This window comes from Sminthopsis crassicaudata, chromosome 2, assembly GCF_048593235.1.
Source record: "Sminthopsis crassicaudata isolate SCR6 chromosome 2, ASM4859323v1, whole genome shotgun sequence".
Taxonomy (NCBI): Eukaryota; Metazoa; Chordata; class Mammalia; order Dasyuromorphia; family Dasyuridae; genus Sminthopsis; species Sminthopsis crassicaudata.
In genome coordinates, this window is record NC_133618.1 from 914907 (window position 1) to 938291 (window position 23385).

Genomic DNA, 23385 nt, shown 5'->3' on the forward strand with positions numbered 1-23385 from the left:
CAATTTATTTAAGTGTATAATGGTCTCCTTGTTTAATGAATAAGATGACAAATATGATCTACAGATTTCTTGAAGTACCCAGAGCAGGATTTGAACCTGATATCCCTGACTAGTTTTGAGTATGTTTTGCAGGTGCTTTTGATTGGTTATGCACATTCTTTGTAAGACCTGAAGCCCCTCATTGGCGAAACTTGCTATTGAGATGAAATCTCTTGGGACATAACATTGTTTTGAGGTTCAAATTTGGACATGATTGTGGGACGGATCGTGAAGTCAGTGATCCACTGTCTGAAAGAAATAAGCCTTCCGTTCCTCAGAGGGAACCTTATTTGGCCAGAGCTGGGAGGACCACCTTAGCCTCTGCCTAAGGTGGGATGCTTCTGGCCCAGTTTCCAGCTCTGTTTCTGTGGTTCCCCCGTGATTATTCTGGGGTCTGGCTATGAGGAGGTTGTCAGAGCTTTATCTTGTCATGGATGCTGAGGCCCTGAAGAATCAGTTTGGCCTGATTATATTATTTTACAATCAGTTCTTGGCTTTTTCCTCTTATAGCAAATTTCTGTGATCAGAGCCAGTGTTCAGTGGAAGTATGTAGATGACACCTTGATCTGCAGCCCAGCCCTGGAGGTTTCTCTGGCTGCTGCCATAGAGCCCTAAACGCTCTTGCTTCCTGGGGTGAGGGTTTCTTTGTCTGGAGGCCCCCCTTTGCCTAAGTATTGGGGCCACCTCCTCATTGGGAGAGGGAGCAAACAATCTTAGCACGCCTTTTGGGACCCGGAAGGTACACTAATCTCCAGCCCAGAGCCTTTGACACTGTACACTGATGGAAGGCTGGCCAGGTCTTAGGGGTCTCTGGAATCCGATCCCAGACCCCTTGCTTGCTTCTCAAAGAAGCTCCTTGTCTTTGGGGTGGCCCCCTGCCTTAGAGCTGGCTGCCACAGCCCTTATAATTGGGGAAGCCCCTAAGCTCCCCAGTAACCTCCACCCTAACTCCCTTTTTTTTAATCCTCATGTTTGGTCCTGGCATTTTTAACCTTCTTGAGAGTTATTTCTTCCAGACTCCAAGCCATGAAATTCCATCCACTTGGCCAACCTGCAATCCCCCATGCCCGATTCTGACACTCGGGCCCTCCACGTTGCCTACAAGTCATGTGTTCCCCCCTCCTCAGTCCGGACCCCAGGGGACAGGCCAGCTCTAGGCCCCTCGTCAGCCTGAGGCAGCTCCATAGGATGAGACCTTCGTCCCTTTGTCCCAAATGAGTCTGGGTCAGGACTGCTGGAGGTGGAAGGATGGCCCGACCCTGGTTCCACGGGTGCCTGGCTGCAGATCTGTTGGTCTGGGATGACTGGGGTTCAGTGGAAGCGGGGTCTCTGACTCCTGCCCACTGCTTTGAGCAGCAGTATCCTGTCCCCCGCTTGCTTATGCACCTGACCACTAGAACAGCTCAGATTTCTTGGCTAAAGTGGCTCCTGAAAGCTTCCACTGATGGCGGGAGGTGGTTTTAAATGGTGGAGGGCAGGTTACAGTCAATACTGAAGAGAGGGACCAGCCTGGAAGTCCAAGTGACAAGGATGTCCTGGTGGAAGGAATGGATCAGGATTGGGGTGAGAAAGCTTCAGGTGTGAAAAAGAGGGGGCCCGAGTGGGGCCAGGCGAGGGTTTCTCAAAAAGTCTGAGGTGGAGTGGGCCAGACCCGGGGCCCGCAGGCCCGGCCCCAGATCCCCATTCTCAGGGTCATGGGGCACAAAAGGTCAGACCCTAGGTCTAAGCTCCAGGAAGTGCCGTGACCTGCAGGAAGCAGACCCACTGCTGACCACTGGTCAGTGGTTACTTCCTCTTGTCCATCCAGTGAACCCAAGTCTTTTGCTATTTAACCAAATTCACCATTTCTGGCTCGCTAGGCCAGGCACATGCTGGGAGATGGGAGCTGAGAGTCTGGCTCTGCTCAGGGCCTCTCCTTGCAAGAACCCAATAAATGCCTCCCCTTTGTGTCTAAAGGAGCCTCTGAGCCGTCAGTCTGGGGCAGGGGGTCCAGCCCCAACGCCCCCAACAGTTGGTTCAGGATATGGCACAAGGTGGGACTTCAAATACAGAGCAGGGGTGAGGAACGTCGGGCTTAAGGCCCTTGGAAATCATTTGCTGAGGCTTCTGCGGAAAGCCTAGAACAGCAGCCCCCACGGCTGGTAAGCTGATAACCTAGTTAGGAATGCTGCCCTGCAGGAAAAAGGGATTCCCCAGCCTGGTGTGAAGGCCTGCAAGCACAAATGAAGGAATGACAGAACAAATGAAAGCCCCCAAGGGATACCTGCGTGAATGAACGAATGAATGGGGATGACCGAGTGAATGGATGAGCAAATGAACGAATGAGTGAACAGGAATAAAAGAATGGAGGAGTGGATGTCCTTATACATGGATACCTGCGTGAATGACCGAGTGAATGGGGATGACCGAGTGAATGGATGAACAAATGAACGAATGAGTGAACAGGAATAAAAGAATGTAGGAGTGGATGTCCTTATACATGGATACCTGCGTGAATGAACGAATGAATGGGGATGACCGAGTGAATGGATGAACGAATGAACGAATGAGTGAAGAGGAATAAAAGAATGGAGGAGTGGATGTCCTTATACATGGATACCTGCGGGAATGAACGAATGAATGGGGATGACCGAATGAACGAATGAGAGAACAGGAATAAAAGAATGGAGGAGTGGATGTCCTTATACGTGGATACCTGCGTGAATGAACGAATGAATGGGGATGACCGAGTGAATGGATGAACGAATGAACGAATGAGTGAACAGGAATAAAAGAATGGAGGAGTGGATGTCCTTATACATGGATACCTGCGTGAATGAACGAATGAATGGGGATGACCGAGTGAATGGATGAACGAATGAACGAATGAGTGAACAGGAATAAAAGAATGGAGGAGTGGATGTCCTTATACATGGATACCTGCGTGAATGAACGAATGAATGGGGATGACCGAGTGAATGGATGAACGAATGAACGAATGAGTGAACAGGAATAAAAGAATGGAGGAGTGGATGTCCTTATACATGGATACCTGCGGGAATGAACGAATGAATGGATGAACGAATGAACGAATGAGTGATAGAGACAGGGGAGAGGTGGAATGCAAGCCTTGGAACACCTGCGGGACTGAATGCGCGAGCGGGGCCTGGCAGAGCGGGAAAGCGCCGGAGTTCAAGCCCCGCTTCACCCACTTAGCACTGGCCGGGAAACGCGGGCAAGTCACTGAGCCAAAACGTTAAAAGACTGAGCGAAGGAGCAAGGGGATGATCAGCGAATAAGAGAATGAAACAAGAACGCCGTGTGAACGAACAAATGAAGGAAAAACCAAATAACGCCCTTGGATGGGAACGCCTGCAAGAACGGACGGACGGGCGGAAGAGAGGACGGAAGAGAGGACGGCGCACCGGACGTCCGTCCCGGGAAGCTCGCGCCTAGCGGCTCCAAAAGTCCAGCCTATCCCCCTCTCAAACCCTGCCCGGCTCCACCTGGCCAGCAGGAGGCGCTTTAGAAACGCTCCCTGCCGCAGGGCGCGGGCGGGACGAGGGCCGAGAGGGGGCGGGGTGAATAGAGGTCGCGGCTTGCCGGGCCAGAGGCCGCCCCGCCCCCTGGACAGGCTCGGCCCCTCAGCGAGCGCGAGCAGTTCCTCCCTTGGCCAGCTCCCACTATGCCTCTCCCCAAGCTGCGCGGGACAGTCTCTAACACCTGCACAACCTTTACGCTGGCCCGCCCACCGTCTCCATGGTAACAAGGGACGAGCATCTCCCCAAAGGTCCGGGAATGGCACCTTCTCTAGCCAATGGACGGCAGCTCGCTCCCTTCTCTCACCCGCTCCCTCCAGCCCTTCTAGCCCGCTCCAGTCCTGAGCCTGGCTCGCAGCCTCGAGGCCTCACGCACGCGCCCTCGGGGAGCAGCGCTGAGGTCAGAGAGCGGTCCCCGCCCCCCTTGTCCCCGTGGGCCGGACCTGCGACTAGGAGGTCGTCCTAGGTAGGCAGCACACGTCTCGCCCTCGTCCTCCGCGAGGTTGGCGTCCTCGCTGTTTCTATGGGGACCGTGGGCGGGCTTTGTTACGCCTTTGACGACGGGCACCAGAGGCGACCAATGGAGCAGCCAGGAGGGAGGTTGGACAGGCCCATGTGCTCCGGGGAGAGGGGAGGACGGGGCGGAGCCGGGTCGGGGGCGGAGCCGGGACTTTGAGTAGATGTGCTCTCAGTTGCGGCCTTGTGCCCCAGATACTGGAGGCCTCCTCGGTCGGGGCCGAATGGCTGATTAGCGTTGTTGGCCTCGGCGAGTCCAGGCCAGTTCTGGATCCTGCCATGGGTCAGTGTCTGGAAGGGTCAGTGCCGTTGCTCGGGGCTCGGGCCTGGACAAGGTCTGGGCCCCGTCGCTGGGACGCGGGCCCGTTGGTTGGGCTCGGACAGCACCTCTGACCAGCGAGGGGTCCTTGCCGGCCCAGCCTGAGGCAGCCCTGGGGCAGACACAGGGACCCCGCCGTCCCTGGGCCAGGGCCCCAAAGCCCGAGGAGGGAACTCGTTGGCAAGAAGCGCCCGGCCCGGCCGCGGCCTCCGCCCAACACCACAAGGGGATCCTCCCCGGGGCCGGCGGACGGATCCTGGTAAAAGGACCATGCGGAAGGAGAGAAGCTTCTCTGACGTCCCGGGACAGGGCCGCGGAGCTCCTTGGGGGTCACCGCGGACGGACCACGTTCAGCTCTTTAGAAAGTTACCCCTCCACACCTGTTGAAACTCGTGACCATGTGGGGCCCAGGCCCTTCCGTTGGCCGGTGCTGGGCGGACTGGGCGCCATCATGGAGAGTCAGTGACCGGGGATGACCGGTCAGTAGTAACTAGGAGACTAGTAAGTGACTGGTCAGTCTGAGCTATCGCTGCTCAAGACTACTGGGGGAAGAGGAAAGCACGCGGCACAGGCTCCGCAGTCTGCGCTTCAGCCTTTTGAAATAGGTGTCATTATTCCCATTTATACTTGAGGAAACTGAGGCTAAGAGAAGTGTCCGAGGCCAGATTTGAACTGGGGCCTGACTGGCTGTGTCTTGGGCAGCCCGTGGGTCAGTGATTCGGAGCGTGGCCATCATTCGTGACTTGGGACGGGTCGGTGGCGGGGTAGCTGGCGGGGTCCGTGCGGCTGGAACTGGTCAGCACCGTGGTCAGCGTCACTGGCCAGCTCAGCTGTCCCGGTGCTTCCTGCCCCAAGGACCTGAGCCCGACAAACGGTGCAGCGTGAGAAAGGGCCTGGGACGCGCCTTGGCAGGCACTAGCCTGGCTAACAAATGGACCCGGCGCAGCCTGGGCCTCTGTTTCTCTTTTCTGCAGAGTTTTTGGTGGCTCCGGGAGGCCCCGGAACTTCCGCGTGCCCAGCAGCTGACACCTGCCCACGATGACCCCATTAGCGTCAGCTCTTGGAGAGCAGGGCGGCTCCAGGGCTGGCCCAGAGCGAGCATTTCATTGACTTTGAAATCCGTTCTTTCATCAGCCAACTGATGTTGGAGCTAGTTCGCCTTGTTGGTCATTGTTAGAACTGGCCAGCGCCCCGGTCAGTCATGGGGATGACCAAGCCCGTTCATGTAATAGTGTCGTGGTGTAAGAAACGGTGAAAGGGCAATTTTAGAGGGACGGGGCAAGCCAGGGGAGCGGAGCCAGCAGGACGTGAGCCATCAGCACAAAATGGAAAGAAGCTCGGGAAAGATGAAAGCGTTCGCGGCTGGGCAGCCAGGCGCCCCCCAGGAGAAAGGGGGCACGAGGGGCTTTGCTCTGGACAGTTTGTTACCAGTTTTCTATTTCATGGTCAAGGTCCTTCCTGCTCTTGGTCCTTTTGGTTGTCTCTGCTCCACTCACCTTGGCCCCAAGTCCCCAATGCAGAGAACCCTTACATAGAAAGAGCTGAACTAAAGTCCGTAACTCACTGGCTTAGCAGAGCTTGTTCTTCCAGAAATTAAAGTCATTGTGCTAGATTGGGGAGAGGGTACTGAAGGCAAAAACGAAACTACCCATACCCTTGGGGAGTTTAATTATGTAATCGAATTCCCTCAAAAGTTAACTTTGTAAGGTTTTGCATATTGCATACATTTTAGGGCTTTTTTCAAAATATTGGTTAGGTGTGCTGATTTTTCTTCTTTTTACAAAAATTAATGTTTGTTTTAGGAGATGGCTTTAGAAAAGGGTAAAGGAAGGGATTCTAGGGAAAATGGTGGTAATATAAAAAACAAAAGATATCAATTAAAATTTTCTTAATTTTTAAAAAAATTAACAATGTAAAGTTCTCAGGTCCCTTTTAGATGAGTTGCTTTCTTTTAGTTTTAGTACCATTTTTTAAAAATTTGGTTTTCTCCTTCCCTTCCTCCCCCAAAAGATAAAAATAATGTGTCCATCTATTTTCCACAAAAGATCTCTTTGAAGTGGCGATCAGTAGATTTTCTCTACTGCTACTTTCCCTTCATATTCTATCACTCCAAGACAAGTGTGTTGGTTTATTTCTTGCATTATTGTGTCAATCAAGGTTCTTTTTTTTTGGTCACATTTTTCATGTAGTCAAATTATTCTTAGATTTTCTCTTTTTGATCTCTTCTCCAGACCTCATTTTTCTTACACTTCACATTGTTTGAAGTGTACATGTATATAAATGTATATACATACACAGACATATATAGAAAATTATAAGTTGTATGTCATGTAACAAGAATTATTGTAGTTATATATGTGTGTGTTTACATATATGTAGATATAGGTATAAATGCTAGTGAGGAGATGTTCTCTACCTTACCTAGGTAATATCATTGTCACTTTCTCTGATTTTTTTGTCAGCTTGTTATTTAGTCATGTTGTCCCACTTGGAGTTTTCTTGTCAGAAATCTGGAGCAGTTGGCCATTTCCTTCTCCGACTCATTTTATAGATGAGGAAACTGAGGTAAACAGAATGCCAGGGCCACATAGCTAGGAAATGGCCAAGTTTCTCTGACGGCAGGCTTGTCCCCCTGTCCACACTGACCCTGAGCTACTTCCACTCCTTTTCTTCTCCCTCCCTTAGGCTCATAAGCTTTAAGAAACATCAATGTGACTGGCTGTGCACTCTATTAATAGTGTGACTGATAAAAAACAAAACAAAACAAAACAAAACCAATTAATTATTCAACAAATACTGCAGTGAGAAAGATCCCAACCAGAGTCAAAATCACTTCAACTGCTGACTTCTCATCAATTCTGGAAACAGTCCCACCATGTAACTGTGAATGAATCCAACCATTCTGGAGAGCAATTTGGAACTATGCCTTTTGGGGCTATCAAACTGTTCATGTCCTTTGATCCAGCAGTGTCTCTACCGGGCTTATATCCCAAAGAGATCTTAAAGAAGGAAAAGGACCCACATGTGCAAAATTGTTTGTGGCAGCCTTTTTTGTAGTGGCTAGAAACTGAAACCTGAGTGGATGCTCATCAGTTGGAGAATGGTTGAATAATTTGTGGTATATGAATGCTATGGAATATTATTGTTCTGTAAGAAGCAATCAGCAGGCAGTGTTCTGAAAAACCTGGAAAGACTGACATGCGCTGATGCTGAGTGAAATGAGCAGAACCTGGAGAACATTGCATGTGACAACAGTAAGATTTTATACAGTGATCGATTCTGATGCACGTGGCTATCTTCCACAATGAGATGGTTCAGGCTGGTTCCCATGATCGTGTGATGAAGAGAGCCATCTACACCCAGAGGGAGAGGACTGTGGGAACAGAGGGTGGACCACAACATAGCATTTTCAATCTTTTTGTTATTAGATTGCATTTTGTTTTCTTTCTCATGTTTTTTTTTTTCCTTTTTGACCTGATTCTCTCATTGTTGAAGAGAGCCACGTCCATCAGAATTGATCCTCATATAGTATATTGTTGTTGAACTGTATAATGGTCTCCTGGGTTCTGCTTATTTCACTTAGCATCAGTTCATGTAAGTCTTTCCAGGCCTGCTGGTCATTTCTTACAGAACAATAATATTCTTTAACATTCATATACCACAAAGAGTAATGTTAAATGACTGCCTGATAGAATTTACAGAAAAAAAAAAACTTTAAATAACAAGTGAGAGAGATTGAGGAAAAACTAAAAAATTAAAAATAACAACCAAGATTATTTTTTAAAAAGTTAACCAATTAGAAAAGGAGATAGAGTCTTAAAGAATAAAATAATTCTTTGAAAATTACAGTTGGGCAAGGGGAAGCCAGTGAAGCTTTAAGAGACTAAGAAATAACAAAAAATATAGTGAATGAAAAAAAAAAAAAAAGAACAGAATGTGAAACGTAAAAAAAAAAAAAAAAAAAAAAAAAAAAGATCTGGAGAAGAGATCAAGAAGAGAAAATGTAAGAATAATTGGATCACATGAAAACTGTGACCAAAAAAAAGCACCTTGATTGACATAATGCAAGAAATAAACCAAGACACTTGTCTTGAAGTGATAGAACATGAAGGGAAAGTAAAAGTAGAAAAAATCCACCAATTACCACCTCAAAGAGATCTTTTGTGAAAAACAGATGGAAATATTGCCAAATTTCAAAACTCCCAGATTAAAGAGAAATTTTACAAGGAAAAAACACACCAAAAAAACAATTCAAATATGAGGGAGCTACAATTAGAATTGTACAGGACTTAGCAGTAACCACAATAAAAGACCACAAGTCTGGAATAATATATACCAACAATCAAAAGAATTAGGCTTGTGGCCAAAAATATATTTAGCAAAATTATCCATTGAATGAAAAAAAAAAAAATGGACATTTAATGAACTTGCAAATTTCAGGACTTTGTCTCAACCAAACCTGAACTCAATAGAAAATTTAACATTTAAGAACCAATATCAAAGATTAATTTCATGGAACTCAACATGGACAGATTGTTTATGTGTTGTATGTGGAAATGTATGTCATATATTTAAAATTGACATCAGCATCTGGGTGGCTCAAAAGATACACTAATACAAGGATCAGGAGTCAAATTTATTAGGAAAAGTATGATTAGTAAAAATTGATCTTAGATAAGGTCAATTTTAAAAATTCAAGAGAAATCTACATTATGTCAGCCATATTAATATTTAAAAGCACATTTACATAGGGTTAAATACCTACACATACTCAGACACATGCATGAAGCTCCATGTATATGTATACATAAATGTATATATGTGTGTGTGTGTGTATGTGTGTGTGTGTGTGTGTGTGTGTGTAGGTCTGGGTGGATTTGTTTATATGTGAATGTATACATATATATGTGTGTGTATATAAATATATCTGTGTTAAACTGTAGTCTACTTGGAGGAAGGATGAAAGGGAAAAGAATAAAGTTTTTAAAAGTGCACAGCAGAGAAAAGAATAACCTACAAAGAAGCAAGAAAAGATGGGGCATGTTAAGGGCCATGCCTAAGTGTGAAAGGACAGGCTAACTCTCCAAAAACCCCCATAGTTGAAAATTTAACACTTGAAGGAATTGCAAATCAGCCTTTCCTGATACAGATGTTTCTTGTTAATTGGGAATGAAATAAATTGGAGGCAAGAGGGAAGAGGACAGAGGTCAGAGAATGCAATTGCCTTCCAGTCTCCTTATATTATCCTCCCACAGGAAGGGATCTATTCTGCTGGTCAGAATTAAATCCCCAGGAGCCACTAGCAGATGGCTCCCATAAGACTTGGTAGGTGTCTCCTGTAACAAATGGTGCCCAATGTGGGGCACAAGAAACAAAGAAGTAGCAGCGCTTGAGAGCTTTTTGTGAGTAGGATCCTGCCAGGAGAGTTCCTTTGGTAACCCATGGGGAAGAAAATGAAGAGACCCAGTAAAACTTTTGCAGTCAGGATAATTAAAAAGGGCCAACACACCAAAGGGCTGAGCTAGGAAACTGATAAAGGACTTATGAAAACTGATTACAATCCTATTTCTCTGTCAGAAAGTTTTCCTCCATGACATCTCACAAGATTCAACACCTGCTACAGCATCTCACCCTGCAACCATCCAGAAGAATAGGATGGAAAAAACTTTGATAGTACTGTGTGCATTCCTCAGCATGTGGATTCAGACAATAGCCACTTCACAACATCGGACAAACTTATTGACCATGCTATTGGGGGAAAAATAATTGTGTTCCCATAAAACAAAAAAATGGGGAATTGTTAAGGACACTTATTGTCCAATAATTGTTAAGGAGATTCAGATCAATCCTATAAAGCCCCCACAGCTATGAATCATAACACTTGAAGGAATTACAAATCAACCTTTCTTGATGCAGATGTTGCTTGTGAATTGGAGGCAAAAGGGAAGAGAGGTCAGAGAATGCAAATGCCTTAGTCTCCTTGCATCATTATCAACCTCTCACAACGATCTGTTCTACTAATTAGAATTGGATCCCCAGCAGCCACTAGCAGGTGGCTTTCATAACACTCAGCAGCCACTAATAGGTGGCTCTTATAACACAGGCACTCCTGAATATAATTTCTTCTATTATATATGCTTTCAAAATGGAAATTTGTTACATTTTTTGAATATTCCTTGAAGTTTTGTGGAGCACATGACAATGCTCTGTTTTGCTTTGTTTTGATTTTCCTTTTCTTTCTATTTTTTTCCTTATTTTGTATTCAGTGCAACAAATATATTTTTTTAAATTGCAAATTTGGGCTTTTCTTTGGCAAAGATACTAGATGGGTTGGCCATTTCCTTCTCCAGCTCATTTTACAGATGAGGAAACTGAAGTGAACAGGGCTAAGTGACTTGTCCAGGGTCACACAGCTAGTGAGCATTGGAATCCAGATTTGAACTGAGATGTTCTTGTCTCCAAGTGTGCCACCTAGCTGTCCTGACGATTGTCATCTCTCAAAGATCACATCGTTCAGAGTTTTCTTTAAAGAGCTATGGAAGCTGAGGGAAGGAGAAGGAGAGGGAGCAGAAGAGAAGGGGAGAGAGGGGAAAGGGAGAGAGAGAGAGAGAGAGAGAGAGAGAGAGAGAGAGAGAGAGAGAGAGAGAGAGAGAGAGAGAGAGAGAGAGAGAGAGAGAGAGAGAGAGAGAGAGAGAGAGCTAAGAATGACAAATTTCTTTTGATATTAATATTTATAAACCTTAGCTTGGATGCCAGAATTCTCAGTAGGAAACTTTTGTCCAGTGACAGGAAAATGACCACTGCAGTGAGAGAAGTCTGAACTTGATTTTCTGAAGGAGGGGCTTTAGAATCATTGGGCAACCCTCTGGCTGAGGAGCTTGGCTGATATTTATGGGACAAGGGTTGAATCCTCCCAAGGAAGGTCACCTTTCAATCATTAGTTGGAACTAACAATCCTCTTCAGGACACCCAGACCTGAAAATACTCCACAGGACCCAAACATCCTAGAGCTGGCTGAGTGGGTAATCAGCTGCCCATGCATTCACTGACCAGGGGCTTGCTTGGGCTCACTCCATCACCAGAGAAAGTGAATTGTGCCCTAGGGGAAGTTGATGCTCAATAGTCTGACTTCTCAGAGAGGAAAACAAAGATGTTGCCAGAAGTGGATTTACTGTGAGTTTGAAATCCACAAGAAACATAATTTCATGAGATTTTAGTGGTCTTGTCTTTTCAGAAAAAGATCCCAGAAACAAATGCAGCTTATATACCAGTATCTGTTGTGGAAGATGAATTGGTAGAGAAATTATATGAAGCGTATAATAAGATCCTCAAAGCCAGACCAACATACATTTTGATACCTAATGACTTAATGAGAAAAAAGGAGGGAAAAAATGATATTTGCCTGAAATGACCAGCGTAGATATATGGAAAACTCTCAAGATTTTATATGGATTGATACAAATGCTAGAATTAAAGCAGATAACTAAGAATTATCACAGAAGGCTGCCTCTTTTAAAAAAAGTTTCCCAATGAGGACAGAATCAAGGCAGCAAAGAAAGGCAGGAAGTCACCTGAATTCCCTCAAATTTGTCTTCAAACAAATAATACTCCAAAATGGATTCTGGAGCGGCAGAACTATTAAGAAGATGCTATGAAATAATTTTCCAGCCCAAACTTAGGTCAGTGAAAAATTTGGTAACACCAGGATATGTTCAGAAGGAAAACATTTGTGAGAAGGGACAAGATAAAAAGAGAAAGAGGGAAGGAAAGAGAGACACAGAGAAATGGGAAAAATAGGATGGAGGGAAATACATAGTAATCATAATTGTGAATGTAAATGAACTTATACAGAAATGGAAGCATATAGCAGAGTGGATTAAAAACCAAAATTCTATAAAATGTTGCTTATAAGAAACACACATTTGAGGCAGAGAGAAACACCCAGGTGAAGTTAAAAATTAAACAAAACGGGGTAGCAATCACAATCTCAAACAAAGCAAAAGCAAAAATAGATCTAATTTTAAAAGATAAGGAAGGAAACCACATTTTGATAAAATACAATGAAATAATGACAGTACTAAACATATATATACCAAATTCAAATTCTAAAGCAGTTAAGTGAATTATAAAGGGAATAGACAATAAAATTATACTAACAGGAGATATCAACTTCCCTCTCTCAGAACTAGATAAATCTAAGGAAAAAAAGAAAAAGAAAATAGTTAAGATGATTAGAATTTTAGAAAAGTTATGGTAATAGACCTGTGGATAAAAATGAATGAGAATAGAAAGGAACATACCTTTTTCAGGGTACATAGCACCTACACACAAACTGACAATATATTAGAATACAAAAAACTCACAATGAAATGCAGAAAATCAGAAAATTTAAATGTATTTTTTCCAGATCGCAATGCAATAAACAGTACTTTCAATAAAGAATCATGGAAAGAGAGATTAAAAATTAGTCAGAGGGGCAGCTAGTTGGTGTAGTATATAGAGCACCAGCCCTGAAGTCATGAGGACCTGAGTTCAAATTTGGCCTCCAATACTTAATACTTCCAGGCTGTGTGACCCTGGGCAAGTAATTTAACCCCAGTTGCCTCAGGGGGAAAAAAAAGTTGGAAACCAAGTAATATAAAACTAAAGAATGAGCAGTCAAAGAGCAAATCATAGAAACAATAATTTCATTAAAGAGAATGAAAACAATGAAATGACATAACAAAATTTATGGGATGAAGCCAAAGCAGTATGTACAGGAAATTTTTATATTTCTAAATGTTTACATCGATACAATGGAGAAAGAATAGGTCAATGAACGACATGCAACTAAAAAAACTAGAAAAGGAATAAATACCCAAATAACAACCAAATTGGAAATTCTGAAAATCAAAGGAGAAATTAGTAAAATTGAAAGTAGGAAAACCATTAAATTAATAAAACTAGGAACTGATTTTATATAGGAAAAAAAAAAACAAAAAAAACAAAGGCTAATTTTATTTAAGAAAAAAAGAAAACCAAATTACCAGTATCAAAAATGAATTGACTATCAAAGATGAAATTAAAGCAATTAATGGAGATATTATGCTTGGAAGAATTGCACTATATTGGATTGCTCCCTGTATAGGGAAAGGAGCAAGGGAAGGAGAAACATTTGATGAAAGAAAGGAAGGAAGGAAGGAAGGAAGGAAGGAAGGAAGGAAGGAAGGAAGGAAGGAAGGAAGGAAGGAAGGAAGGAAGGAAGGAAGGAAAGAAGGAAGGAAGGAAAGAAGGAAGAAAGGAAAGAAAAAGAAAGAAAGAAAGAAAGAAAGAAAGAAAGAAAGAAAGAAAGAAAGAAAGAAAGAAAGAAAGAAAGAAAGAAAGAAAGAAAGAAAGAAAGAAAGAAAGAAAGAAAGAAAGAAAGGAAAGAAAGAAAGAGAAAGAAAGAAAGAAAGGAAAGAAAGAAAGAGAAAGAAAGAAAGAGAAAGAAAGAAAGAAAGAAAGAAAGAAAGAAAGAAAGAAAGAAAGAAAGACTATCTTCGCATGGATTTGGAGAAACAAAAAGTTATTAACAAAAGAACTGGCATTGGTTGCATGACGTGGGAGACCCAGGCACAAGACACCCAGGATGGCAGCGGGCCCTCATCAGAGAAGGTGCTGTGCTCTATGGGCAAAGCAGGATTGAGTTAGCTCAGAAGAAATGCCAGATGTGCAAAGTTGGGAAACCCCCCAAAGGTGCATGTGGACTATTTGTATCTGGCTTGAGGCAGAGCGTTCTGAGCCCATGTTGGTCTGATGGACCATAGTTGGACACTCTGTAATTCAGCTCTGACACAGTGATGTTGCTTTGCTCCTCTTTGAGAACAGAGCAATTCTTCGGTGTGAGACAGATTCTTGGATAATTGCCACCTGCCCCATCCGTCCCCTCACGGTGGACCCACAGCCCAGACAGGAATAGATTCAAGCTTTCATGCTTCTGTCCATTAGGAAATATGTACACAATAAAGAACTGGAAAGCTGACCCGCAGAGGCCGGACCCCCTTAATATGATGGTGATGTGATGATGGTGATGTGATGGTTTCACATGCTCAGCTGCTGGAGTGATGTAATAGTTCTGAAGTATTCAAGGGCTGAGAAGACACAGAAGAATCTCAGACACAGACACAGAGAAGACGCGAGACTCCAGATTCCAGACTCCAGACTTCATCTTTGACCATCCACTCTCATGAGTCTCCTGCCTCCTTCACTCCTCCACTAAGACCAAGGACTCAGGCCAATCCTGAGGTCCTCCAGAGAGGTAGTCCGGACATTACACTGACCAGCTGGCTAAGCTGCCCCAATCATTCCTCTTTGTTTTGGGTTTGTCTTTGGTTACTAAGAGACCACTGACCATCAACTTATTACTTGCTTTCCCTATTAATTGATTCACAATTAATTATCAGACTCTCAGGCTTTTTGTTAGCCACAACTGGCCAACAATGCATCTGGAAAAGGATGTGAAGCTCTAAGTGGACTTCAGACTGTGTTAGCACATGTGGCTGCATGAAGGCGCCCAGTGGTCTCCTTTTTTCTCTGCTCTGTCAGACTCATTGGGAGGACTGTGCTCCATGACTGAAAATGAGGGTCTTGATGACAAGTTCAAAGAGCTGGGCTTGTCCAAGCAAAACAGGAGAGCAGATTGATGTTGGTCTGAGACTTGCCCCATGTGTTCTGAACATGGGGCTTCTTGCTTAGGCCAGTGTTGGCCCGAGGCCCGGGGAGGATCTGGGATTTTCTTGGGAAGGACATGTAGCCCTTGGGGTGAACTGTCTCCCCTCCCCCATGGTGTGATCCACCATGCACACAAAACAATCTCCACAGGAGCAGTCACCCCTTGGAAGGTGAGCCACCTGCTGATCCTGTACCCCAAAGAGATCATAAAAGAGGGAAAAGGGCCCTGTGCAAAAATGACTGAAGAAATTATGTTCTTATATTGTATTTAATTTATACTTTAACATATGTAACATGTAGTGGTCAACTTGCCATCTGGGGGAGGGGGCGGGGGTAAGGAAGGGAAAAATTGGAACAGAAGGTTTGGCAATTGTCACTGCTGAAAAACTACCCATAAATATATCTGGTAAATAAAAACCATAATTAATTAAAAAAAAAAAAAAAAAAAAAAAAAGAAGTTATGTTCTACAGTACCGATTCATTAGAAGTGATGGGCGGGCTGATTCCAGAGAAGCCTGGAAAGACGTGGCTGACCTGGGCCCGAATGAGGTGAGCAGAACCTGGAGATCAGCGTGCCTAGGAGCAGCAGGACGGGGTCAGGGGCAGCTGAGATGGACGAGGCTCTTCTCAGCGTTGGGTGATCGGAGCGCTTCCGATACACAGGATGGACGATGTCGCTTGCATTCAGGACTCTGGAGACGAATGTGGACAAAAGCAGAGTGCTTTCACCTCTATGATTTTCCCTCTCTTGGAGGTTTTTGGTCTGATTTTTCTTGCACAACCTGACAAATACAGAAGTGGGTTTACAAGCCTGCACAGATCTCAACTGTATCAGATTGTTTGCTGTCGTGGGGAAGGGGAGGTAAGAGGGGAGGGAGAAGATTTAGAATTTTTCCCAAAATCTTATGTTGAAAACCATTTGTTTGTGTATTTGGAAAAATGAAATATTACTAAAAAAAGGAAAAAAGAACCTGAGACCTCTGATGGCAGGGTCTGTACTGCTCCTCCCTCTGTAGGAGCACTTTGCACACAGTAAGTGCTCACTCAGTGCTTTTTTATTTCATTCATTCCTTGTTTGCAGAGACCTTCCACTGGCCCAGAGTTGACCAAAAATGAGCAAAGTACAAAATCTGCTGCTGGAATCCCTCCTGGGCACGAAGCATGTGGACCACGCGGCCATCATCAAGTTCCACGAGCAGACTGTGTTGGTGTCTTCTCCAGGGTTTAATGTAAGAAAAGAGCGGGTGGTCGGCATCACAACCGAGGGGCTTCTGGGGCCTCACACGGCATGGGGCCTGCGGCCAGAGAGACCTGTGGATGGTTCTCGGCTGACCCCGTCTGCCTCCAGCTGTCCTGGGCAGTTCTTGGGGGACCCGTCCACCTCCAGCTGTCCCACAGGGGCTTCTTGGCTCACCCCATCTGCCTCCATTTCTCTGGCTGTCCCACAGGCTGTTGGGAGGATCGGATGAGGTCTTATCTATAGAGTCCTTAGCCTGGAGTCTGGCACATAGTAGGTGTTTCATAGATGCTTCTCCCCTTTCCTTCTTTGTCCCTAAAACCGCAGATCTCACCCAATGACATCCGTGTGCTTGTGAACGTGTTCTCCAAGAACCCTTTTCAGGTGCGCAGGGAGGGACTCTACTTCAAGGAGAAGGATTACACATGCGTCCGGGCAGATGAACGCTCCCTTTATGCCAAGAAGGTAAGTGGCTGAGAGGCGAAAACCCGGCTCTGGCCAGCCCCTCCCACCTCACCAAACCAGATGGGGACGTGCCATATTAAAGGGCAGAGTGATAAGAAATCAGAAAAGCAGGATCTGGCCAGGGATGCAGTTCTTTTCTTTTTATGTTTTCTTGTCTTTTGTTTTTATATCACCTAGATTTCCCATTACCTTCTTTCTGTTCCCTCCCAAAGAGCCTTTTTAAAAAGGAGAATTTTAAAGATAAAACTAAAAAAGGAAAAAAAGAGAAAATAAATCAGCAAAAATAATGAGACACACCAAAAAAGGAAGGCCAAAACTCTCCCACAGAGCCAAGCCAACACACTTGCCCTGGTCGTGTCTGAAGAGCGCACGTGGTGACCCGCGGCTCTCGGTCAGATGGACGCCATCGGCTCGCGGCCATCTGGTTGGCCATCGTGTTGATCGCACAGCCCTAAAAGTGGCCTGGTCTTGTTTGTTTTACAAAATGTTCTCCAGTTCTGTCTTCCCTCTGCATCAGTCCATACACATCTTCCCAGATTTCTCTGCATCCGTGCCCTTTATCCTTGCTCATGGCACAGTAGGAGGGAGGCTCGTGGTCAAACCTGTGACTTTGGGGGCTGGATGGAGGACAGACTGGAAGCAACCTCTCTGCAACAGAGCGGGCGTGGAGGGGAGGGGGGACGAGGGCAGGGGAAATGAGAGCATGGGTCCAGGTCCATGAGATGTTGCAAGGGCAACACTGACAGGCCTGGAGGGCGAGAGAGGAGCGGGCAGTCGTCCTCCACAGTAACAGGGACTTTAGGAAGACCAGAGGGAGTGGGATAGGGTCGGGAGCTCTGCTTTGGCTGCCTCGGGTTCCAGATATCTGTGGGGTGTCCAGTTGGAGATGGAAGGTTGGAGGTCAACAGAAGGTCGGGGCAGAAAATGCAGGGCTGAGAACCATCAGCACAGACATGGGCATTAGGTCCATGGGAGTTGGTGAGCTCACCAAGGGAGCAGTCTAGAGGAAGATGAGAGGAGGGTCCAAAACAGAGGTCAGAATTCCAGTCAAGGAGATAGGGGAGGAGAGGGAGAGAGAGAGAGAGAGAGATGGAGAGAGACAGAGACAGAAACAGACAGAGACAGACAGAGCCAGTGAATCAGAGGCACTTTTTCAGCCTCCTGGAGGAGTCCGGACAAAGGCAGCCCAGATACAGGCCCCTGCATGGTCACCCACTTGGTCCCTTGCATTTGGGAGACAAGGAGTCAGTGAGAGGCCAGACCTTCCCCTTGTCTCTTCCTTTGTAAGGGAAGGAGGGGGGAACAAGTACTGATTAAACACCTGCTGTGTGCCCAAATGGTCTCTCCTTTAATCTTCCCGATGGCCCCAGGAGGTAAGTACCCCCTGCGCCTGCTCAGGACCTCCCTCTGGGAAAGCCTCCCTTGCCCAGGGTTTGTGGCCTCCACCCTTCCCTCCCAAGATGCAAGTGCAAGAACAGGGCGGGGGGACCCCAGGATGCAGAGAGGCCGGTCGAGCTGAGCGCTCGCCTGGCAGGGCCCGGTCAGGGTCTCCTCTGCTTCTCTCCAGAATGACACGGGGCTGGTGGTGGTTCAAACCAACCTCTACCTCCTGGTGGCCACTTATCGGGAGGACATGTACGCCAGCGTGTGCGTGGAGGCCGTAGAGAAGCTGGGTAAGGGCACGGGGGCCAAACTCCTCTCTCCACAAGAAGAGCAGCCTCCTCAGGGAGGTCTGAGACCCAGCCTTTGCTCCCGGGGCAGTCCCCCCTCCCATTAGGACCCCTCCTTGCCCCTGGATTGGCCTTTGTGTCCCCCTGAGGCTGCAGCTTCTCGGGGGGTTTCCCAGAATCCCAGGGCTGAGGGACCTCAGTGACCCCTGAGCCCGACCCCCCTTTCTCCACCACTTCCTGATGAGCGCTTCTCCGGCCTTGGAGACCTTTGTGAGCCGGAGCCCCCCAGTCCCTTTGTGAGCAGGAGCCCCCCGGCCCCTCTCACCTGCTTCTTCCCCGGCTCAGAGAGAATGTGTCCTTCCCCCCTGGCCCCCCCCGAGATTTCCCCGGGCTCCAGGTGACCGGTCCCTTCATAGTGAGATCATGGACTCCAGGCCCGTCCCGGGCTCCCAGCTCTCTGGCAGCTGCCTAGGGGAAGGGGAGTTTGCAGCCCACTGCCACCACCAGATTTTCTTCAGATCCCACCTCTGCTGGGAGGAGGGGGACACACGGAATTCCCAGAGAAGTGACGAGGAACGGGGAGCCGGGACTGCCCAGCCCCGTGGCCGCCCGGGTTGGGGACTCTCAGGGACAAACGGGCACGGGGAGGCTCGGAAGGCTTCGCCAGGGGAAGCGGTGCCGAGGAGGGGGAGCCAGGGCTGCCCATCCTGGTCCGGTGCCGGCTCGGAGGATGGGCCCCGTCCCAAGCCTGGCTTTGGGGACTTGGCTCACGTCCTCCTCGTGCTCGGCCCCCTGAGGGTCCCGGCTTCTGCCCATCCCCGAGCTGCGGGGTCCCAGTCCCTCCCCCACAGGGGAGTGCAGGGGCCAGCTGACCCCCATCTAATCTCTGGTTTCTTCCAGGAGACTACTTAAGGAGAAAGGGAAATTAATCCTCTGGGAAGATTCTGGGAACCTCAACTAAAGAAAAGACCGATTTCCAAAGAAGGGTTGAGGTCATGACTAATGGCCTGGACTACCTGGGTGACAGTCCCAGTCCGGGTCAGAAGGGGGGTTAGGGTTAGCGTTTACAGCCTAGACAGTCCAGGGTTAAAGGTCAGGGGTGGGGGGGTCAAAGCCAGAATTAGGGGTGGTCATGTGGTCAACGGCCCAAACAGTCCAAGGTAAAGATCAGGACTGCGGATGCTATTGGGATGGACAGCTGGGAGTATTGGGGGTCAAGGCTGAGATTGGGATTGACAACTTGGAATATTTGGGGTCAAGGCTGGGACTGGGGTTGACATCTGGGAGCGTCTGTGATCCAGGCCGGGACTGGGGTTGACAGCTGGGAGTGCCCGGGGTCAGGGCCTGGCTGGGGTCTTTCTTCCTAGGGTGGATGCTTCCAGGGATTTCTGGGTCCTGCCCCTGGGACCCTTGGGGAGGGAGCTTTCCCGGGGCCCCTGTGGGCCTCTGCGGGGGGAGCCTGCCCCTCCTTGGTCACACACAGAAGGGTGGTCGAGGCGTAGCTTAGCAATGGCCAGGCCCCAGAAAGCCTGGCCTGGGCCGCCCACATTCAGGGAGCAGATTCGGTGCCCCTGAGGAGCCAAATACAGCCCCAGGGGACCCGGATCCTGAGGAGTGCTCCCCGTCCACGTGGGAGCTGCAGCCGTCGCCACGCCTTCCCCCGTCCCAGACCTGGTTCTTCCCAAGCCAATAAACCTCTGCACCGTCTTCTGTTTGCTCGCTGGGGAAGGGGAACCTGTGGCGGGGGCTGGAGAGGAGACCTGAGTGAGGGAAGATGGGGCCCCACAAGGAGCCCGGGGGCCTCAGGGTGGGCCCCTCTCCCACAGCCCATCCTGGGCCCCGCGGACCTGGCAGGTGCTCTCATTAGCTGGCAAACGAGTCAAGCAGAAGTTCTCACTGGCCCAGGGTCACGTCCAAATGGGTCTGGGGCCACATGAACTCGGCTCTTCCCGCCGGGACCCCTTGGCTGCCAGGGCCATCTCCAGTCACCCCGCATTTGCCGATTGGCTTTGCTGGCCCTCCCTCCCTCCCTCCAACCCGCCTCCCCTGCTGTCTGGGCAGCAGCTCCCTGATGTCCCCGATGTCCCCGAGCTCTTGGAGGAGAAGGGCTGGTGAATGGGGGGAGGAGGAAGCCCACCCTGAGCAAAGGCCACGCACATCCTCCAGGCACTCATCTCCTGGCAAGCCCCAGACTCCCATTTCCCTTTCTCCCCCAGCTTGTTTCACACACCCCTTCCCTCCCATGACCCTGCTTCTGGGGAGCTTGGGACGTCCCGGCAGGGAGCAACCACCATTGCCCAGGCTCAGGGCGGGGGAACCCATCTGAGAGAGATGATCCTTGGCACAGAGCCCACAACAAATGCTCATCCTCTCTCCGCTTGCTCCCAGCTCCCGCTCACCCTGAGCTCGGCCACGACTGTTTTAAGGCAGACCTGGCTCACGAGATTGGTGCGAGGGGGTATGGGAACCAAGAAACAGGCGAGGGGAACCACGTGCCCAGGCTGCCCGGCCTCAGCACTCCCTGCCGCCTTCCCGGGTGCAAAGGGCAAGCCCTGGGCAGGGGTGTCTCCCTGCTGACTCACAGGGTTCAAGCTGGAGAGCTGGGGCCTTCCAGCTGGGGAATGGAGGCTTGGCTCTTCTCCGTCCTCGGTCCAGTGGGGCTGAATGTTCCCCGAGGCGGGCGCCGTACTGGAGGGGAGGGACTGTCCCCATCGTGCCCCTCTAGGGTTCAGGGCGTTAGGAGGGAGTCAGCCCACGAAGGGTCAGGAGATGTTTACCCTGGAGAAGAGAAGGCTGGGTGAGGGGGCAGGGGCAGCCGGGAAGCCCCAAGGTGGGGGGGAGGGAGGCAGGGAGCATACAGGGAAGCAGGTCTGTGCCACAGGGAAAGGGCAGCTCCCATCCCTGGAGGGCATGGGGCCGGACAATGGCTGTTAATTTGTGCAGTTCTCAGGTCTCTCCGGGTCTGCCTTTCATCCCTAGTGGCCAGGCCAGTGTCTTGCCCGTGGTAAGCCTTTGCCGTCTTGAGTGGCAAGTGGCTTAATCTCTGAGGCTCAGTTTCCCGGGTGTCTGGAGATGACTGGACTCCATGACCTCTGAGCTCCCTTCTAGCTCTACATTCAGTGCACATCCCCTTTCCTGGCTCAAAATCCATGTCTTAAACATGAGGGGCCTTTCCTTGTCTCTATTCTTTGGAGCCCCCCACACCCCCCAGGACCCTAAGAGATAGGTTTCTCCGTCTGCCCCCGGGAGCCCCCAAATTGCCAGCTTTTAGATCTTTCAAACTGGAAGCTCTGGAGGCATCTCAAGCTCTAGTCCAGCGACTTAGCCGCTTGTAAGAATCCTAACAGGAAACAGGATTCCAGCGGGCAGATCCTTGGCGTGCCGAGCACAGGGCTGGCATGGTTGGAACCTCTGCAAAGGGAGGGTTTTAGTTGGGCTCTTTTAGAAGAGGGGGCTTGTTAGGATTCTTACAAGGGGCTAAGTCACTGGAATGGAGAGAGACGATAGTTATCTCCTTTAGCCTGCTTCAGTCCGATGGATCTGAGCCTACCAGGAGATGTCACAGGCCAGAACTTGAGACAAGGTACTCAGTGCAATTGAGGAGACAGTGGTTACAGCTAGTTTAGCACTGATTTAATCCTACCACAAATGATGGTTTCCTAGTGATGTCATGATTGGGGTGTGCTCAGTGTGGGGCCAGACTCACAAGGCCGCTCTCCGGGATGGAGACAGATTCATTCCCACTTCCACCTTGTGCTGTCCGGGGACATGGGGGGACGAGAGGCTGACGCTGCAGAGGCAAAGGACTGGCGACCAGAGCTCTCGGAACCGAGGACGTAGATAGGCCTCTAAGAGAGCTGACCGGGCCCCAGGAAGGAGACAAGACTTAAAAGGAAACAATAAAGGATCTGGACTTTAACTCCTGGCTGCATTTGGGGGGATTACTCTGAACTGAAACGAAGGCTGCCTCCAGAAGCCCCCCAAGAAACCTGCTCCCAGAGAACATTATATTCTAGAGAGGAGCATTACAGGGGCTTTGGCTACAAGCTGAAGGGGGCTGGTTCCCAGGGTGGCTCCTGGCAGGCTTTCAGCCAGGGTTAGGATTTGAATTGAATTCCATGGGTTTCGTGACTGAGCTGGCCCCACCCAGATAACAAAGATGACAGTTCGGGTGGAGTCCCCTCACAGAGGCCAAGTTGAAGGAGATTTTCTCCTTTTTCCTTTAAGGGTTTCTTCTTCAAAGAGATCTCATGACCTTTCCCTTAGAACCCTTCCCATTTCAGAAGAGATCTCATGACCTTTCCCTTAGAACCCTTCCCATTTCAGAACCGGCTCGGGGTGGCTGAAGGCTCTGCCATTCCCCTAATCCCTGGGAGTCCCACCTCCGCAGGATCCTTGACTCCTCATTTAGGGACCTTGCCATTTCTCCCGGACATCTTTGATTACATAAGTGTCTTTCCCACGGTCCCCCCTGCCTCTTGTCCTTACGAGGGCTGCGGGGCGACCAAGTTCTAGCTCCGCCCGCTTACTGGCTGTGGAAACGGCTCCTGCCAGGGGAAGTCTCGGCACTCGGTGCATCCCCCTAGCTCTCCGAGCTCCGAGGCCCTTCACTTAAGCCCAGCCCTCTTTGCTACCCCGAGGGTAGGCGCGGCTGCCGGGCTTGCTCCGTCTTCGGCGAGCCGCCCCCGAGAGGCCCCTGACGCCCGAGCCGCGGGAACCCCAGGGGCTAAGGGGGAGAGACGTCCCAGAGCTCTGGCCTCGGCAGCAGACTGGACGGGTGGGCGAGGAGTGGGAAATGACGGGCTGTGAGCCGGGGGCCCGGGCGGCCGCCGGAGAGTCGGTCGGACGGAGCGCAGCCTCACGGGCCCGGGTCCGAGCGCCCTGGGAGTCCGGGCTGGTCGCAGCGCGGGCGGAGCCGGCTGGGGACTTCGG

The 23385-nt window shown here is 48.9% G+C and overlaps 2 protein-coding genes and 1 long non-coding RNA gene across 6 annotated transcripts in view; 1 reads left to right on the forward strand and 2 right to left on the reverse strand.

The window, feature by feature from the left end:
* Positions 1–4079, reverse strand: part of LOC141553888 (protein FAM228B-like) — a 40022-nt gene extending 35943 nt beyond the window's left edge. For both annotated transcript variants that reach the window (XM_074285339.1, XM_074285338.1), the window contains exon 1: positions 4001–4079. The gene's annotated coding sequence lies outside the window, so the exon portion shown is untranslated. The remainder of the gene's footprint in view (positions 1–4000) is intronic.
* PFN4 (profilin family member 4) lies at positions 3621–20160 on the forward strand. Of its 3 annotated transcripts, XM_074285343.1 has the most exons (5): positions 3623–4023; positions 16163–16310; positions 16646–16783; positions 18351–18456; positions 19354–20160. In XM_074285343.1, the coding sequence occupies exons 2-5, from the start codon at positions 16194–16196 to the stop codon at positions 19380–19382; spliced, it is 390 nt and encodes a 129-aa protein (XP_074141444.1). In that variant the 5' UTR covers positions 3623–4023; positions 16163–16193; the 3' UTR covers positions 19383–20160. The 3 variants fall into 3 exon arrangements, with proteins under 3 accessions (XP_074141442.1, XP_074141444.1, XP_074141443.1); XM_074285341.1 differs by lacking the exon at positions 19354–20160 and having other exon boundaries at positions 3621–4023; positions 18351–18729; XM_074285342.1 differs by lacking the exons at positions 3623–4023; positions 19354–20160 and adding an exon at positions 4229–4356 and having other exon boundaries at positions 18351–18730.
* A 1904-nt stretch (positions 20161–22064) lies between these two features.
* On the reverse strand, positions 22065–23311 carry LOC141553900 (uncharacterized). The gene is made up of 2 exons (XR_012485709.1): positions 22959–23311; positions 22065–22338 (listed from the first exon to the last, which is right to left on the reverse strand). It is a non-coding gene; the product is annotated as an uncharacterized LOC141553900 (long non-coding RNA).
* Between the last annotated feature and the right edge of the window lie 74 nt (positions 23312–23385).

Coding starts and splice junctions, on each gene's coding strand:
- PFN4 (XM_074285341.1), top strand. CDS start 16,194: ATGAGCAAAGTACAAAATCTGCTGCTGGAATCCCTCCTGGGCACGAAG. Junction 16,311..16,645: donor TGTCTTCTCCAGGGTTTAAT/GTAAGAAAAGAG, acceptor CTAAAACCGCAG/ATCTCACCCAATGACATCCG. Junction 16,784..18,350: donor GCTCCCTTTATGCCAAGAAG/GTAAGTGGCTGA, acceptor GCTTCTCTCCAG/AATGACACGGGGCTGGTGGT.